Source organism: Paroedura picta, chromosome 3 (genome assembly GCF_049243985.1).
Source record: "Paroedura picta isolate Pp20150507F chromosome 3, Ppicta_v3.0, whole genome shotgun sequence".
NCBI lineage: Eukaryota > Metazoa > Chordata > Lepidosauria > Squamata > Gekkonidae > Paroedura > Paroedura picta.
In genome coordinates, this window is record NC_135371.1 from 54,020,589 (window position 1) to 54,040,960 (window position 20,372).

General features: G+C 40.5%; 1 protein-coding gene across 3 annotated transcripts in view; it reads right to left on the reverse strand.

The window, feature by feature from the left end:
- Positions 1-616: 616 nt before the first annotated feature.
- Positions 617-20,372, reverse strand: part of IARS1 (isoleucyl-tRNA synthetase 1) — a 120,198-nt gene continuing 100,442 nt past the window's right edge. For all 3 annotated transcript variants that reach the window (XM_077325717.1, XM_077325718.1, XM_077325716.1), the window contains exons 30-34: positions 17,979-18,090; positions 16,789-16,914; positions 13,821-13,961; positions 11,917-12,069; positions 617-1,210 (exon numbers count right to left, since the gene is read on the reverse strand). In XM_077325717.1, coding sequence (XP_077181832.1) covers positions 1,131-1,210; positions 11,917-12,069; positions 13,821-13,961; positions 16,789-16,914; positions 17,979-18,090 — 612 coding nt within the window. In that variant the 3' untranslated portion in view covers positions 617-1,130. The remainder of the gene's footprint in view (positions 1,211-11,916; positions 12,070-13,820; positions 13,962-16,788; positions 16,915-17,978; positions 18,091-20,372) is intronic.

Below are 20,372 nucleotides of genomic sequence, written 5' to 3' on the forward strand. Positions count from 1 at the left end.
TCCCCCCATTGAAACAGGAAAGTGTTCTGCACGTGGTTAGGGTAGTTCAGAAGGGGGGGAGCCAAGCCTCTTTCTTCCTTTTTTTGAAGGGGGGGCGGGAGAGGAGCTAAGCAGGGAGCATCTTTCTTTTCTTGGAGGGGGGGGAGAGAGGATCGAAGAAGGCAGAGGAGGGAGAAAAAATTCAAGACTGACAGAAGTTTAGGGGCTTCTCCTTTAAGGCAAGCTTGTCACATGGCCACCTTTGGCCAATCAGGGTGTCTCTACCACAGAGGTTCAAAGCAGCCTTTCTCAATCCGAATCTTGAAATATTGAGCATTAAAAGCACCCTAAGATATCGCACAATAAAGGTAGGGTCACTCCGGATCAATCCTTGTTGCAGAAGGAAAATTTAAATTGCCCCAAATCAAAACGGAAATCGCATTCTGTGTAGACGGCAGGGACTGAATCAAAACACCCTGGAAATCAGTGGTAATATCGAGATCTCAAACCACCATCTGGACACTGGCAACCCTACTTAACACCTATGAACTCCCCATCTCTCTGGTATTCACTGTATCATTCTCTTAAATTTTTAAAATTAAAATGCTACCAAACCAAGAAAGACAGAATACTCTACTCTAGATAAAGTGATTTATTGATCAAAATTATGGATGTTACAGAATGTCAATACTTCATGAATAGCCAATCAGCAATGCCGAACAAACACCAAGCTGAATTAGGTATAAATTGAACGTAACACAATATGAATAATGAACACTCCATGCAGGAACAGCAACATTTGAAAAACTAACCATTGTCTTTCAATAAAAGGTCACACAGAGAATAGTATTACTGAGGTACTCATCCTGATTTACTTTCAGGCAACTAACTGCATAGATCTCTATATATCTGAGACTGGGCATTACTGCATAGCTTACACAACATCTTAGAACGTCAAGGAATTTCACTGTATTTCAAAACTAAAAGCAGCATATTACACATGCACTTGTAGAAACATGTTCTGTGCAGTACTGCTGTTCAGCTAGTACCACACACCATTTTTGAATTCTTCATAATCCTATTCCAATCGCAAATCAGTTTACTCCGTGAAAAAAGTTTCAATGGCTGCATTTATTTAAATGTTGTGCTCATTATTCAGCTGTCGTCGGTGCAACATGAACATACAGAGTCTTTGTATTTAGAGCATTCATGGAGCTCTCTTGCGTTATCTCTGGAAGAAAAGATAATATGGAATATTAGTAGCAATAGTATTAGGCTGTGACCATCTCCACATAAAAAAAGAAGCTTGATCGGTTAACACTTATAAGAATTTTCAGCCAAATAAAAGATGAATTTAGACTTGAAAACCCTCAAAAGACAATTTTATTTATGATATATAGAAAAATCAGATTGAGAACTCCTATGTACATAATAGTGACAGATTTTATTTTCCTGGGCTCCCAGATCACTGCAGATGGGGACTGCAAAGAAATTAAAAGACGTTTGCTCCTGGGGAGGAAAGCTATGGCAAATCTAGACAGCATCCTAAAAAGCAGAGACATCACCCTGCCAACAAAAGTGCGTTTAGTCAAGGCTATGGTCTTCCCAGTTGCAATGTATGGCTGTGAAAGTTGGACCATAAGGAAGGCCGAGCGTCAAAGAATTGAGGCTTTTGAACTCTGGTGCTGGAGAAGACTCTTGCGAGTCCCTTGGACGGCAAGGCGAACAAACCGGTCAGTCCTAGAGGAGATCAGCCCTGACTGCTCCTTAGAAGGCCATATCCTGAAGATGAAGCTCAAATACTTTGGCCACCTCATGAGAAGGAAGAACTCCCTGGAGAAGAGCCTAATGCTGGGAGCGATTAAGGGCAAAAGAAGAAGGGGACGACAGAGAATGAGGTGGCTGGATGGAGTAACTGTAGCGGTAGGTGCGAGCTTAAATGGACTCCGGGGAATGGTAGAGGACAGGAAGGCCTGGAAGATCATTGTCCATGGGGTCACAATGGGTCGGACACAACTTCGCACCTAACAACAACAACAACATGTACATCTAAAGGAAAGTCCCCTACTTTTCAAAAGCCTGTTTGGTGCAGTGAACAACACTATCTCAGAGTCATAACAAGTTCTTTCCAATTATAAGGAATTCAGAAGGAGACATGCAGGGAAAGGGCACTGCATTCATTACCGACCCAACTAATCTATTACCTGAATGTGTTAGCTGCTGTACAATGACTACTTCCTACTCCAATCTGGTAATCATGTGAGTGGGACACTAGACATGGCTACTTTCTGTTCCAGCCTCACTGGACCGCAATGACAGAGTGGCATATGGTAAATTACTCTGCTTGAAAGGAAGTAATTATGGGACTAAGCAACAATGCTCTTTGGGTAACAGATACATTGAGCCAAGCTTTCATCTTCCAGATCCCGTTTTTATTTCACACCATTCTTCTAACCACACGGTAGGCGGGAGAGCATAATAAGCGAGGGTTTGTTTTCTGATCTTGACTGTCTGAAATACCATCTTAACATTTGTGTTTGGATCTATGACGTCATGGCTCTCGGAGTGCTTTGGCTTTAAGTCTTCTGAACAGCACACAGTTTTTAGCAACACATGAATTTTAATTGTTACCAATATTTAAAAATCAACTGAATCAGTTTCTCATACTGCTGCCTGCCTTTACTGACACCCATAAAAAAGAGGGCGGGGGGACCAAGCACACTGGTTGAAATAATTTTTTCTTAAACCCAAACATATTTTAGGCTACCTAGTCAAGGCAACTTAAAATAATTAACTAGTAAATCTGCTAAATTAAAAAAATGAAACAATCTTTGTGGTGTGACTAATCTCCAAAGTTAATACAAATAAACCTCGGAACTTAAATTAAAAAATAATCACTACTCTAGAAACTTTTTTAGGGTTGAAGAGCTGAATAGTTATTTTATGTATGCATTCTGGAATTACCTCAGTGATTTTACAAACTAGAACCTGGCCTGAAACTGGGATGTAGCAATGACCATTCTGGGAACACTATCATATTCTCATTGTAGACTTTTAGAGACAATATGAAAGGAATGGGGGTGCCTGCAGCAGCCTCTAGTAGTCAACATTCAGTTAGTTGAATTCTCAGTTATCGCTTTAGTGCTCCGCACAGAGAGCCCCAGTCACAAAAACAATTGGAGCATGCAGCCAAACAGATGGCCATAAGTAGCAGATAAAATGGGCATGAGGGGAAGGAATCATAAAATTTCCTCCTGAAAGTATTAACTGAGAGCATTCGGTATATTTTTTTTACCAGCCAATGCAATTTGTATTCAGTCTTTATGCTACATGAAATTATACACAAAAATCTGAACTATTACTAGAATTTTTGTTTTTAGCAGGATTGTCAAAGCTAGAAGACATACAGAGCCAAACTATGAGTGAAAGTTGATGTGCAAAAAGGAATATCAGCAGTCTTACTTTTAAAAGTTTATTAAATCAAATTATTGCACCCGTGTTAGCTTCCTTGTAGAGTTCCTCCGGGTGCAGTGCTCTCCCCCACCTTTTTCAACATCTTCATGCTTCCTCTGCTCAACTGGTCTGGAATTTTGGGCTGGGTTGCCATCAGTATGCTACTGACACCCAGCTCTATCTACTCATGGACGGCCGCCTGGACTCCCCCCCCCCCGGATCCATTTGCCAGATGTTTGGAAGCTGTTGCTCGAGCAGAGTCACCTGAAACTCAACCCCTCCATGACAGAGGTCCTATGGCTGGGTAGGAAGGGGACAGACCAGGAAGCATGTTTGCTTACCCTGCCTGGGACACAACTGGTCACCGCACCGCAGGCCAGGAATCTTGGTGTGACCTTGGATGCCTCACTATCCATGGAGGCACCGGTCAAGAAGGTAGCCCACCAGGCATTTTTCCATCTTTGCCAGGCGAGGCTACTAGCACCCTATCTGTCCTCCAAGCATCTGGCTATGGTGATCCATGCGATGGTCACCTCCAGTATTGATTTCTGTAACTCACTCTATGCTGGCCTGCCCTTGTCTCTGACCTGGAATTTGCAGCTGGTGCAGAATGCAGCTGCTAGGGTCCTCACAGGAACATCTTGGAGGGCCCATATCCAGCCTGTGCTGAGGCAGCTATATTGGTTGTCAGTTGTGGCCCAGATCAGGTTCAAGGTTTTGGTACTGACCTTTAAGGCCTTATGCGGTCTGGGACCCATGTACCTGCAAGACCGCCTGTCGCCCTATGCCCCCCCCCCGCAGGGCCTTGTGCTCTGCAGGTTCCAACTTACTGGTCATCCCCGGCCCCAAGGAGGCTCACCTGGCTTCAACTAGGACCAGGGCCTTTTCGGTACTGGCCCCTACCTGGTGGAATTAGCTCCCAGAAGAGCTGTGGGCCCTGCAGGAGCTTTTGGCTTTTTGCAGAGCCTGAAAAACGAACCTCTTCTACCAGGTCTATGGCTGAGGCCAGGGCAAAGAGAAGATCTGTGCCCTCGCCCAAAAGGAGGAGGGGAGGTACTCCACCCATGTTCTATATCTATGGTGGCCAGCTCTTCTCCCTGGTCTCCAGAAGGGATAGGTGGGAGGTTGGTTTGCTGTCGTGTTCTTGTCAGATTGTATTTTATTAACTATTGTGTTTTAGGGGCCTTTCTAGGGGATTGTATTTATTTATTTTATCTTGTAACCCGCCACAAGCCAGCTCTGCTGAGAGTGGTGGGCAATAAATTCAAATAATAATAACAACAACAACAAATGAGAAAGAAGTACAAAAAGCGGGGGGGGGGGCATTTTACCCATTTATTCCCCCATCTCTTCATTTGTTTTTACAGCCACAAGCTGCAGTTATCTTTTATTAATTTATTTTATTTATATTTCTTGACTGCCACTCTGCCTGGCCGGCTCATGGCAGTTTACATAAAACATTAAAATCACATGAAACCCCATAAAGCCTCAATATGTAAACTCAGCAAAAAATCTAGCACAACGATCTACAGCATCCCCCATGCCATCACTTCAACCATACCACAGCAGTCACCTTTGCCCCGGAGAATGTTCACTGGCAGTGTCTGGCCTAGAGGGCGATAGAGGGAGGGACACAATATTCCTTTTGCCTGTCTTTTATTTTATCACATATTGTCCACAGAATACAGAATCCTAATAAAGACCGTTTATGCACTGGAGGTTTCATGCTGGGCTGCAGGCTGGAGTTTTAGTTGTGGCAGGTTGCCCCACCTCTTCCTGCACCCACACAGGGGAGTATTTTGCCCGGTGCACCTCATCCGCCCCGATTTGTGCTCCTGCATGGGAGCTGGGGCAGTGAATTTCCCAGTGCGTAAACGGTCAAAGACATCCCACAACACTTTTAGGACTATATTGAACTAAGATAGTTATAAAGAGTACAATTACATCAACCACCACAATCCTAAGAACCTTACCAATGGTTGGTGGCAGTTTACAAAAAAATCTCTCTACCCCACAAAACAGTTATTAAAACCCCTAGTACAGTCATCAAGACCCTGTTAAAAGTTACAAGCAGACAGATCCTAATACATACAGAAGACCTTTGTACCACCTGTGCCTCAGAGCTGGTCCTTTTCTAATTGACTACTTTATGCTTGACACTAAAAATAGAGGGATGGGAATACAGTGAAACAGACTTTCATCATAACCTTTTGCCATGCAATATGAATTGCTGGTGAAAGACCAAGTGCAAAAACAAGGTATATCCATGTGATCATGGACAGTATAACCAACAGATTTACAAGCCATCTAGACATGATTTATAGATTGGTCACAAGGGCCTACTATTGTTCTGCTCCAGTTATCAAAATGGATTGAGGAGGAAAATAACTTAACTTTGCACTAGGTTGCTGACTTTCCTGAAAATCTAAAAAGGTGATAGATAATATAAAGCCCTGCATTAAGCACAAATCACAGTTCTACACTAAAATGCAACTCCGTGCAATAGTACAAACCAGGAATTTTAATCACCCCAGTAATTTATTTAACATTTGGTAACTTGCATTAGGCAAACAGTTCAAACTTTTAGATACATAAGATGTTAGCTGCCACTGACAGAAAGTGAACGGAAAGCTACTGCAAGTACATACCTAAAGACAGGATTTGAGCAAGTTGGTTCTTAATAAGGAAATTCAAAGACTGTGGCTAACAGTATACCTTTGTGAAGCTGCATAAAAAAAGCATAGCTGCAAAAAAATCTGCATTGCGATACAAGCCCAATTGCTTCATAAAGCAAAGCAGGCTATGCTGACATTTATTGCATCGTGCTTTAATGAGCTCTGTCATCCTGGGTAGACAACATCCATAATAGGTAATTTAAATCATTCTGTTCCTTATGTTATCCCAAAAGCGCCTGGAGGGGGCAGGGAATAATCCACTGTGAACAGCAGTTTGATCCATTGATTCGCTAGCCTCATGCCTGGAAGGAGATTGAGCTGTGCCTACTGATTTCTATTAAGCTAACCTCCAGCAATGTGCATCGAATTCACAGGGATTAAAAACTCAGTCTATAACAGACACTCACACAATTTGATAAATCCTTAACTTGATAAATCCTGGCAACCTCATATACTTAGGTTCAAGAGAGATAATAAGCATGAATATGGACCACATTTCTGACAATAGTAATATATCTAATTATATCATTGCCTTTCAAGCACCTTAAAGAATTTTAATATCAGTTGGAAATAAATTAACAGAACTTGAAAGTGGAATAAAACCGTTGTGATGCAGAACTTGAATTCCATGTACTATCCATTTTTTTTTTACATAGGATTGTTTGAGGACATTACAAGATTGTTTTTCAGAAGGTGTGCTGTGAATCTTTTCATTTACTATGATGGTACAACCTATATATTTTATAGCCATGTGTAGACCCCACAGATCCACAGATAGGAGTTACACTGACACAAAACAGATTTTTCTATAAACCCCCCCCCCCCCCCCGTTTTAAAGAAAAATCTGAAAAGTTGAAAAATATGTTGAGGGATTAAATTCTCCCCACTTTTTTTTAACACACACAGAAAATGCACTTACCTCCACTCTACCAGGTGAAACTGGGAGCTGATCTGGGCCTAGCAGTAGTGGCAGACAATGCTGGGCGCCACTCCACGCTCCCAACAGTTCCCTGACACTATCACTGCTGAGGCTGGGCTTCAATATGAAGGTGTAGGGCCTGGGCCTGCACCAGAATTGGGCAAAGGGGGGGGGGGATCTGGGATTCTCCTCCATGAGTCTTAAGGGCCCTCCACTTGTTGCAGAACTAGCTTGGTGTAGTGGTTAGGAGCATGAATTTATAATCCAGCAAGCCAGGTTTGATTCCCTACTCCTCCTCCACATGCAGCCAGCTGGGTGACCTTGGGCTTGCCACAGCACTGATAGAGCTGTTCTGACCGAGCAGTAATATATGGGCTCTCTCAGCCTCATCTACCTCACAGGGTGTCTGTTGTGGGGAGGAGAAAGGGAAGGCAAATGTAAGCTGCTTTGAGACTCCTTCGGGTAGAGAAAAGCGGCATATAAGAACTAACCTTCTTCTTCAAAGCTATTAACTATTTTTTCATGAAATAATTAATCAAAAGAGAGAATATGCAAAAACAGCTAACATCAAGATGGTATAATAATGCCCATGCATAACTGGAAAAAAATGATGACCAATCAAAATGAGCAGCATTTTAGAAGCAAGTCAGAAGCAAGATGAATGTCTTGTGTTCATTTTCTTAAAATATATTATCATTATTATTGATTATTTATTGGATTTATCCATCACCACGCCCAAAATCAGTCTGACTCATGGTGGTTTATAATCTTTAACCGCTCCTGCGGTTAAATAAAAGGGTAAGGCCACCTGGGGAGGAGTTAGGGCGGGCCCTGTCCAGGATAAAAACTCAGAGGGCCCAATCAGGGCCAAGCAGCCAATGGGGAGGCACGCAAAGTGCCTTCCTATTTGCCCCTCACCAGGATAGACCAAAATTCCATTCACCCAGCCCAGTCTGGCCGCCAGTCTGCTCCTGACCACCAAAGGGAGAGGAGGTCAGTAGGGCTGCCAAGGGGGATGAGAACAGAGGCTGCGCCAGCCCTGAAAGCCAGTTTGGTGTAGTGGTTAGGAGCGTGGACTTCTAATCTGGCATGCCGGGTTCAATTCTGCGCTCCCCCACATGCAACCAACTGGGTGACCTTGGGCTCGCCACGGCACTGATAAAACTGTTCTGACCGAGCAGTGATATCAGGGCTCTCTCAGCCTCACCCACCCCACAGGGTGTCTGTTGTGGGGAGAGGAATGGGAAGGCGACGGTAAGCCGCTTTGAGCCTCCTTCGGGTAGAGAAAAGCGGCATATAAGAACCAATTCTTCTTCTTCTCTTCTCTTCTTTTCTTCTTCTCTTCTTCTCCTTTTCTTCTTCCCTTCTTCTCCTTCTTCTCCTCCTTCTTCTTTTCGCCCCAAGGCTGCCCTAACTGTCATGTTCAACTGTAACTTTGCCTCAGAACCCTGACAGAGCTGGCAGGAGGCTGCAGAGTGCTCCCCTCCCCCTCCCTTCAGGCCTGCTGCGAAGGAGCCTCTGACAGCCCCTGACTGAGGGGAGGGAGGCCTTTCCAAGAGCAACGCAGGGGAGCCTGAGGGCACTCCTTTTGAGGGGGGGGACTTTCCCCTTCTGCCAAACAGTTGGCTGACAGGGAGGCCACAGAAAAGCCCCTTTTCACTTAAAATATTGCTCTGGCCAGGGGTTAGACACAGCCAAGCCATGTGTCTTTCTTCTTTGCAACTCTCTGCAGGTTTGAGGCCACTGCACATCGTTATTCTGCAGATGAAACTGTTTTTTTTTTGTCTCCTGTTTCATCTGCACAACAACCTTGTGCAGTAGGCCTCAACATTCAACCCCATGCCCTTACAGACTGGACAACTCCTCCCCTTCCTCTTCCCACTGACAAGCTCTAGCGCCCGTTGTATTCTTGGCGACAACGGGCTTTGCCCCTAGTAAAAAAATAGAACTCCATAAAACAAAAATGACAAAAGTGCTCAATAGCGGGTAAAATAATCTATAACCCTACCCCTACCACAACAGCAGCCTGGAATGCAAGGGCACACCAGTCCCCGATATCCACCATCGTCCTTGGGAGAGGCACCTCTACCTAGTTGACCAAAGGGTGTGCCTCTACAGGGCTCTTCAGGAGCCTATATAGGGTGACCTATATACACAGGTATAAGGCAATTAATTTTTTTAAAATTATTTTTATCATTCCACATTTAAGACACGGGATTGTATCCTGAATACTTCTAAAAAATCAAACATAAGATATCTTCCTAAAAATTTTTGTCAGTATATTTCTGAAACTATCTTGTGATTCTCTCTAAAATGTTATTTTAGTAAGTGTTCAGTGATTCAAACCAAGTTATGACTAACGTCAGCAAAGTTCCCAAACGCTCACTTTGATTTAAAACTAGATTTTAATAGCCTTAACTTAAGACAACCAATACAAATCAGCATGCTAAATCAATTATTTTATGTTACAGCAGTTAAGAAAATTCCAAAACAAGGCCTTTTAAAATATTAAGGGATTTCATACTGAAGCTACAGCACATAAAATAGTGCTTTACTTTATTTTCATGATTGATCTGCCAGGTTGGTGATCCAACATTAAGCCAAACTATGTGTTCAGTTCAGCCTTTTCAAGAGGTCTTAGCATTAGGCACACAAGCTTTGCAACATTAACTTAAGTTTTTTTTAAGGCAAATAAGTCTAAGATTTTTTCTTCAATGAGACGTATTTCAAATAACCAATATCCATTTACTGTACATCTTACTGTTTGTCAATTATTTTACAAAGTCATTTCACTGAGCCAACTCTTAAGGCATCATCAGGGAACATTTGTTGTAATGAACTTTTTTCCCTGTTCTGTTGCATTGATGGGAGTTGAAAATAAACTTAGTTGGAACAATAACCACCACAAAGCAATATCAGTTCTTCAAGTCATCAGGATTTTAAGTACTGCCTCATTTTTCATTTTCACAGGTTGCTATATGTTGTTCATGTCTTTTCTAAATGTTTTACATTTAATGTTAACAGCTGTTTCTATTTCAAATGCTTCTAAATGCTAGAGATCATATCAACTTTATTAGAGAAAGGTATTTTACACAGTAACTTGATATTGGGAAACCTCAGATAACTTATATTTTCAGTTCTTCACTTTGGGTTTCAATGACAGCAGACTCAAATGAAAATATTTTAAGAGCAGTATTCACTGGACTTTACCAAGAGCACATGATACTGGGAAAAGAACTTACACTGTACGGCATTCCTCCTTAACAGGTGGGCTTTACTCATATGGACCTATTTCTCACTTAGGTACACTTTCCAACATTACAGTTTCAGATTTGTTCAACCAACAGTTTTAGCATTTTGACGAATTTCATATTATGCAACCAATGGATACAACTATCTTCTTGAATCAGAAGAAGTTTAAAGTACAAGACAATCTCATGTTTTGTTTGTGCAAAATATTGACTGTGTGCTGGTAGGATCCTCTTGCCTTTTGTGTAAAGCACTTTAACTTTTCAACATCTGTTATAAATTGTTAATTCAAAATACAACAAAGTACTATAAATCCATTCCAGGCAGAACAGTATTTCTTTTCAAATTTCAGATACAATGTTTTTGTTAACAATTTTGACTTACTGTTCTAGACTATAGCACTGATAAGCAACTTGCTATTTCTAAACCATGCTCGGTGAATGTAGCTTAGTGGCTCCTTCCCATGATATCTTTGTACATTTGTTTCTCCTTTTGATACATGTAAAAACCTTGAAAATATCCTTGCTTAACATCACAATTAGTTCTGGTCTCCAGCTTCAGGTTTGTAACTTAGCTTTCTAATTTAAAATCTTACAGAAATTTATATTACAGTATTTGCTGGCGTATAAGACTACTTCCCCCCCCTGAAAAACATGCCTCCAAGTGGGGGGGGTCATCTTATACGCCGGGTGCACTTCAGTTGGGATAGACATAGTTGCCCATAGTGGCCCATAGTACTGTATTTTGAGTGGAAATGTTGAGGGGTCGTCTTATACGCCCAGTCGTCTTATATGCCAGCAAATACGTTATATTCAAAATTTGGTACTGAGGACCTTAAATGAGACCAATGAAGAACACTGAATAGAAATAACTCATGTAGAATGTTAGCCAATACCACTTTCAAAACTTAGGTCATTCTACTATTACTCCAGGTTTTGTGTTGGGGCACAAACATAAAATGAATTCTTGATTCACGGAAAATTGCATCAGACAGTATAGCTATCCAACAATTCTTTCCTCAGAAAGGTTTCCATACTGGACATGTTCAGAGACAATTCTAGGAATGTGTTGGATGCACATGATCCCCTGATACTCGAGGCAATGGTTATAACCATGCTTACAATTTTAAAAACTATAACAAGGGTGAGTTTAACTTAGTACCTGCTAATCATCTTAGTCTATCAAATAAGAAAACCAGTTAAAGAGTGTTTCCTTTTAACAAACACAAATAAGTTAGTGGGAATTTGTAATATTAGTGATGTATTCCTGGCTATATAGCTGGTATATAATTTCAGTAACAGAAGAGAGAAGGCAACAACACAATATGCTTAAATTCAAATGGGTAGCCATGTTGGTCTGAAGTAGCACCGCAAAATTTGAGTCCAATAGCACCTTTAAGACCAACAAAGATTTATTCAAGGAGTGACCTTTCATGCGCATGCACACTTCCTCAGGTTCTATTTTGTCTGAGGAAGTGTGCATGCACACGAAAGCTCATGCCCTGAATAAATCTTTGTTGAACTTAAAGGTGCTATTGGACTCAATTTTTGTTGTAACACAATATGCTGTTTAGGTCAGCAAGAAACACAATGAATCTACCCTGCAATTTTGACACCAAAGAATAACTGTGTATGTTCTTACCCTCTGTTAGTGCTTCATCCAGGAACAATTTTAGCCTCCGGCTTCTAAGCCCAAACACTTTTCCTGTTTCATATAGAAGCCCTTGAAAGCTTAGTCCATTCTGACCAACAGGATTTTCCATGAGAAGTGTTCCCACAACTCCTTTCAGACACTCTACGGAAGACAAGTTATTCTGATTCTTAGTAAGGCAAAGAAAAATGTAGAGTTTGACTTCTACAAGTATGGATTTCTTGCAAAAATTCAATTCCTGCCTCAGTTCCTAACATTCATCGTTCTACACCCTAACCAGCATTTCAATTTCAGACAGCAATGATTTATTATGCAGATATCTTTGCACAGAACAGTCTAGAACACCATAATAATCTGCATAAATTAAATTGTAACAAACATACACATAACTTTGTTAGTTTCTGATGATATGATAAGATAGTCAGATGGAACACTTCCCTTTTTCATACAACCATAGATTCTGTACATGACTGCTGTAAAATGTAACATGTTGTCCCTCCTGTACATCTTTAGCTAGCATCTGTTCATGTCAGCTATGTCCTCAGATACAAAACAGAAGCCAAGATAAGGGTATCCCAAAGAATCTCTAGTATTAGCAATTTCCTCACCTCCTGCTATATTGTCAGATCCTGTCTACCAACCTTCTGTCACTCAGTACTTCCTACATTAATACAGAGGTGTACACACACACACACACACCAATTACATATTTCATAGCTCCAGCTATCTGGTGGTCGTGAAAATCCTGAATATTTTCAGGATTATTCAGGCTCAGTCATTTTGGTTGCCATAAAAAAGCAAAAATATATATCTTTCCATATAATAAAAAGCATTCCAAGACCCCCAACCACTCACTTCTTAAAACAGGAGGCAAATGATCCTGAGTATGGGCATTCTGTCAGTAGGAAAAAGGCAGTCCTAGAGATCTGTCCTGCAACCACTGATGTGACCAGACTGCCTTTTTCTGATTGGTAGAATATGCTACACTCAGAGAGTAACTGCTTCCTTCCCACCTGTTACTGCAGCCAGATGGGTTAGAAGATGCAGCTGACACTGCTCATGGCAAGGGACTGCTGAATGGTGTCATGCTGCCTGCCAAGACTGTTCAGCCACAAGAAAGCCTCAGCCCTTGTGCATCTCTAGTGGTTGCCCATCCTAGGATGTGGCCTCTGCAAAGCACCCTGGCCCTTCCACACCCACTCCCCCTTCCTGACATGTATGGGGGGGGCTAGGGGGCATACCCACCTATTCCACCAACCCCGAGAGCTGCCTGCTTGTGTCCTCTCACCAGGCAGCCAGGCCTTGGACCTGGGTGGCACATCCACATCAAGGAGCCAACCTGGGGGCTCAGATACATGTATTCCCCCCCCACTGACCAAAAAGAGTTGTCTTTTATACCCCACTTTTCACTGCCCAAAGGAGTTTCAAAGCAGTTACAATTGCCTTCCCTTCCTCTCCACACAACAGAGGTAGGTAGGGCCGAGAGAGGCAGGTGGGGCCAAGAGAGCCCTGACAGGACTGCTACGTGACTGCTACCACTCTGGCATCACCAAGCCTTGGCCAGCACAGGGACAGCCCCAGTGCTGGCTGCCTCAGTATGTCTGCTGACTATCTTCACTTCTGGCCTGATGGGGAAATTGCCCCAGTTTTCTAGAGCCTGTTGCATTACTTGAAAAATACCAATAAGGTTTTTTTTTGGCTCAGGTTAATTGAATACACAACTAAAAAGCATATACATGGGATACTCCTATATAATAATAAGAGAAATCGATTACTTAGTAACAAGAGGATGCAATGAAAAATGAAGTCTCACCTTTCCAAATCAACTTAGTCAGATTTCAAAACAAGTCCCAAGATTTATAAATTGCAAATTGATTGATGTCTGTAGACATTACCTTGTGGTTCTGCATTCACTAGCTGTAAATTTATATACTGACAAAGGAAACCATCAGGACTTCTCAAAGCTGGAGCTGACCCTGAAGTTACATGAAGCGTCTTTCCGCTGAGGCTCAACAAGTCAGTGTGGTTTTTCAATTCTGAAAAGACAGAAAAGGTAAGTCAGGCCTTTACAAGCACGCACACACACACACACGCACATACACCTTCTCACCTCACGATATTAAATTGTACATAACAAAGGATATATTTTCCTTTCTAGGATGCCTATAGTTACTGGAAGGATAGTATAAGTTACATGAAACATGTGTGTAACTAATACTCCAGCAACATTTTAGAAGTACCCATTTAAAAGATGAAGAAAAAAAAATTAAGATACGAAAATAGCCAGACTTGTCTTCTTTCAGTAGAGAGAGGCCATACAAACAGATAAATAATTTAGAATGTTAATTCAATGGGCCTGAGTAAATGTGATCTGGCTGAATATTCAGCTCAAAATGCTGAGTGGACATGCAGAATCCTTCCCAGTGACCCTCATCACTAAATAATGATATAGTAGATTCAGCTATACCGCTTTATACTCACAAAGCCTGATGAGCATATTACTCATATGAGTTCGAGGGCTCCTCCTCCCCCCCATCTCAGGCTAATGGCAAATGCATCTTAACTGAATCAAGACAGCAACACAACTCAAGAGCATATAGGCAGGCAAAAAAATAGCTTTAATTAACAGAAGAAAAGCAGGGATTTTCTGTAAACTGGTAATTTTCTCCTACAACAATACATCCTTAATTCTCTTATGAGTTTATAATATTAGGATAAAGCAAATATAATGCTGAACAACTTGCAGGTTTCTTTTGCCTTACAATGCACATTTATGTGAAGATCATCAACATCCTGTAGGCACTGCAAATTTTAGTTCTATGCTCATTAATCCCAAAATTGAACATGTAATTTGCACAGCTTTTAAAGATTATCTTTTCTATATTAACAGACAACAAGACTTTACAAGCAACATTTTTTCTTGACATTATATTATTATGCTAAATATGTTCTCTGGACACTATACTGGAGTAACTTTGGACTTCTGATGTGCTCCCCAAAATACAGATCCCAACTTTTGCACTTTTTTGCAGCTCTGAATGGCAGTTCCTTGCATTTGATACCTCTTTTGCTTTAAAGATAGCTTTTTTGTAGTGCCAGCAATATCACCACAATATCACCAATCATATTTGGCTGTGACAAGGTCACAGAGGATAAACAAAGCTAATTGAAAACCAGGGGAATGCTTCATCAATATATTCTCCTCTACAAATTAGCTTTGTTTTCCCTCTATTACATCTTCACATAGCTAATGATGCATTTTGCCTCATGATGGTTTCATGGTTACTAGGGGGATTTAAAAAATGGTGCTGAAGCTTCGGTTGTGAGCCACATGAAACACTGACACAAGAATACTAGGTATGAAGGGATGTAATTCCTGAATGCATGTTTGCATGTGGTGTGGAGGAGGGGTAGTTATTAGCCATAATTAAAGGTGGGTTGATTTTCTTAGGAGATACATTTTCAAGGAAACCACAATTATTATAAGAAGTTACACAAGTTTTGTTACATATCAAATATCTGTAAAGAGAGTAAGTTTTAACTGTATTCTTTAGAAGAGAGAGGCAAATAGCTCTGCAACAACTTCTGTGGAAGTATTTGCCATTTCATATTATGGTGTTTTTCCCATTCTTTATTATTTTTGTTCCAAGGTTTATAACTAGCAACTAGCTATCTAGAGTTTGTAAAACATTCTTAATAGCAGCTATTTCCTAAACTAAATTAAATTCTGTGCTAAACGATGGACAAATATTGTTTTAATAATTAGACTGCATCAGTCATTTTAACTCCTTTGTGTCGTATCTGGTTAAATTGGTCCATCCGCGCCCCCAATACTTAAGAATTAAGGGTAGAACAATGAAGGTTAAACAATAAGGTGTTCTTAGATATCTTTAAGCCTTCATAAGCAAATGTTTTAAAATGGCAACAGCAAAAAAACAGCATTATGATTGTTTCAATGTGCAAATCATATGCATTCTGATTTGATCAGAGGTCTAGGTAGCCAGATTTATTTATTTATTTAAACCCCCCTCGCCGCACGGCTCAGGGCAATTTTCATAGAACATGGGGGAGCATAAAGATAAATACATTATATTTCAGAATAACATCAAATGAACAACAGTAATAACAATGGTTTCATAGCAACTCAAAACTAATGGTAGTAATGTTAACAATTTAATGATTACTCCAAAGGTTGGTCAGTTCAGGCAAGAGGAGTTCTGGGGGACTCAGTAAATGGAATTGATTTTGTCAACCTCAACCAAATGCCTAGCAGAAGAGCTTCATTTTGTAGGCCCTGCACAACTGTGCTAGCTCTGGCAGGGCCCTGATTTCTTCTGGGAGCTCATTCCACCAGATGGAGGCCAGGACAGAGAAAAATCTGGCCCTGGTTGAGGGCAGTCCCTCAGGTACGCTAGGCCCAGATTGTATATGGCCTTAAAGGTGTTTACCAAGACCTTAAGTCTGATCTGGGATTCAATTGGTAGCCAGTGCAGTTGTTGGAGGGTGGGCCAGAGGTAGGACATCCATGGTGTTCCTGTGAGGGCCCTGGATGCCGCAGAAGATCAAAGTTAAGGTCTGTGTAGAGCAAGTTGCAGAAATCAAGTCTAGAGGCGATGATCACAAGGATAATGACTCTAGGGGTATTATATCTGAATATGATTGAATTTCCAGGGAACCATCATGCAAATAGAATCGTCATACAATCTAGAGTTGTTCAGAACCAATTTTAAATATATGTCTAGTCAGACGTTTAGTAAAGAGAAGGTCCAAGACAACGCAAACTATGTTTTTAAAAATGTCACACACACACACGTTTCCCAAACACACACATACTGTGTCGTTTTAGTCATTTTCATAACCAACCTGTTTTTCCACTGAAAACAGCTAGCTGTGAATTTTCCAGACCAAAAATGCATGCGATAGCATTAACAAGTTTGCTGAAGTCTAATTTATGATCTCCCTTAGGATTTTCCAACAGCACCATCCCATCTGGGGAGGAGGGGGGAAATAAAGAAACCAATCACGTTATACTAAGACAACAAAAAATGGTTGCATTTTACCAGAAAATTATCAACAATGTAAATCAGAATGCACAGTTCTCCCTTTTCCCCAGGAATTAATTTACCATTCTAGCTTCATCTAAAATTACATCAACAAAAAGGCTGTCTAAAATATCATTATGATAATGATACTACAGAGGATAAGATTCATGGAGGCTGATCGTCTTTTGAAATAGGTCTTTAAAAATAACCAAACATGGCCAGATCACAAGATATGTGACATGGTATCATGGATGTTTTAAGATTCACTTTCCCTGAACCATTGCCTCACCTTGAATGACACAGCATAGCACTTTAGAAACTGGTTGTGATCTGGAACATTAGCTTTTCCACATGGGGGGGGGGGGGGAGAAACGCTCACTAGAACATCCAAACCCATCATATGAAGCTAAGCAGTTTTCTAGATTCTAGCCACATTAAAAAAATAACTCTCAATTTGGACATTACATTTTAAAAGTTTATGTTAGTCAGACCTATTCTTTAACATCCTGACTTTTTTGTTCCCAGTTGCGGATGCTGGCCATTAGCACACCCTGCAAAGAGCCACAGTATGCTGAGCCATAAATATTTAACTTGTTTTAATACATTTGTTGTGTACTACAGTTTTAAAATGATCAAAGCAAGTAAACAACAACCAGCCAGTGCCTTCCAAACTATGTTTATTTGCTTATCTTCCCTCTTCCTGCAATATGTAACCATCTCTTTTACAGTCTTCCATCAAGATAGAATTTAAATGCAGTTGGCAGCTTCCAGTGACCTTTGGCATCTGACAGACTGGAAACTAGCTGCCTTCAATAGGACCAGAAATGGTACCAGGCATATTTTCTGTAATTTATTGACATAATTTATGGATACCAGCAAGTTTTACAAGTGGTATGAAAAGGTATAGCCATCACCCCAAAGTCATGCCTGATGTATCACATAGCAGCCTCTCCCTATAAAAGGAGCAGTGGAATAACAAATCAACTTGAAAATAGACTTATACATTTGTACCTTGTTCTTTATCATTAGCACAGATGTTCAGAATGACATAAGCACACGCTGGCTCACTACGGCGATGTAAAGCACCCTTTGCAAGAGTAATTTCCAGTTCAGACCCCTTCAGCTAAACAAACAACAGTTGTGTTTTGTTAAATTATTATTCTAAGAAAGCAAACAAAATGTATTTCATAACCATCACAATTTGGGACACTGTCAGGAATTCTAGCCTATTAGCAATATTCATAGACATTAACAACTACTTGATAGTAGACAACTATGGAGAGCATTTGCCAAGGATAACCAGATAAATTCAAAATATGCCCTAGGTGTCTTACAAAGTAAGCCCCTTTTAAATCTCTTCCTGCACCAGTGAGGTGGACTAAACCAGAATTAGCTCCTTGCTTTTGGAAAGAAGTGGATGCCAGAAATGACATCAGTGGGTGCCATGGCACCTGCAGGCACTACATTGAGCATCACTGTCACGGGCCACAGAAAAACAGCAGCGTATCAATATCACAGGAACTGATGTCTCCTTTCCTAAGCAGAAGAAAACTGATGATTTATTGAATTTTCCAACTAGTAACAACATTAGCGAGGGAAAAGCTAACTATTTCAAAGACACTCCCAGAGGAAAATACTCTTGATTCACTCATAAGCTATGCACTGGATAACATAGTGGATTCTGCTAATGCTACTCCAGCAGGAAGAACAATGGAAGAAAATAATAGGATGATTGCTCAAGATTCTCAAACTAATTTACAGACAGACATTCCTGTAATTAATTGTAGCCCAAATTATAATTTATTTTCATTAGAAGCATTATTAATTTCTGGAACTGTCAAAGAAAACTGGGATCTTGGAGTCTATGGCTAATAGTATTGATAAACTGCACTCAGTGTTTGCAAGGGAGGTTGTAAACCGACATGCCTCTCTGAAGAACCAAGAGCATGCTCTACAGATGCTCTACAGAATACGTTTTGAATCCCTGGTCTGTTTTAACTAAAATGTAAGCCTTTCTAAGAAATAACTGAAATTTACATTTTATTTTTTAAAAGCTAAATACTCTCATTTTTCAGCTTTTCTAGAAGTATGCTGAAACACTGTCTCAGTTAAAACCTAATTAATAGTGTCGAAAAGAAAAAAAATCATGATCCTAGTGACATGTAACCTAAAACATTAAACTTAAGTTAAATGTTTTTGGCTGCCCCAGAATCCTAAACTCCATGGCTGGCATTGTTCTATTAATTCTATAAAACCATATAGAAATTCAAATTAATAATCTGAATTAACAATGAAGCAACAGGAACATCATCAACACTTCTCAAATTTGCATCATTTTAATTGCATTCACAAATTACTAATCAAACATACTCTATGGGCATCAAATAATTCAGAATTCTCATGTTTAGGGTTGAAGTACAAAGAGGCTGACTTAGCTATTGACATATTAGGGTCATCAATAGATATTTGTTTTTCTTTGATCTTATGAAGTTTTTAAAAATAAAACAGACTGCCTATCTTCTTGCAGATAATCCAACAGAATGCATTATTCTGTACAAGAAGTCTGTTTTATCAACATGAGAGCACAAAATGCATAATTCTTTTTAATTTCATGTATTGATACTCTGCTTTATTCAGCACTCAAGAAATTAAATTATGTGTAGTTTCTGAGCCACCCACGGTTGGATCCCATGACTAGTGATGGGCACAAACCAGAAAATTCCAGTTTGCTTTGAGGTGTTCCCAAACAAAGCACACAAACCCAAATGACCCAGAAGCCCTGAGGTAATCAGCTGGGTTTGTTAGAAACATGGGGGAAGCAAAATGGAATGCTGAAGTGGTTGTTGGCCATTTTAGGGAGCCACTTCATTCTCTCATGCTTGGAAGCTGGAGCAAAATCAATGTCTCCAAAAGGTTTCCAAGTTCACACTTGGGAAAATATGAGACAACACCATAACTTGCATATAATGTTTATGAGCCAAGTGATCAATATCATTTCCTCCCCTACAACACATACGCAATAGGGAAAGCAAGGAAATGGTGCAAATGGGGCTTGGAAACAATAAGCTATGTAGGAAGATACAGATATACTAGAAATACGGGATGTCCAGAATCAGGAAAGGTGCTTATGAGTGTGCATGCTATTATCACATTTATCAATTTTTAGAGATGGTTCCCATAGCCGGAGTGATCCAAGCCCTCTGAATTTAAAGAACTATTTAAAATTATGGCATGAGAGTTCTGAAGATGGAAACTTGTGGGGAAAAGGCTTATCTGCATTATTGCTGCGATTTCCCTTTAAACTGATCCATCAACAGGACTTTTCATGTTCTCTGACTGGCGGCTGAAATGGACATCTAAAGGGTGCAGATTTGAATTTTCAGACTGAAACATAAAAACAGCTCA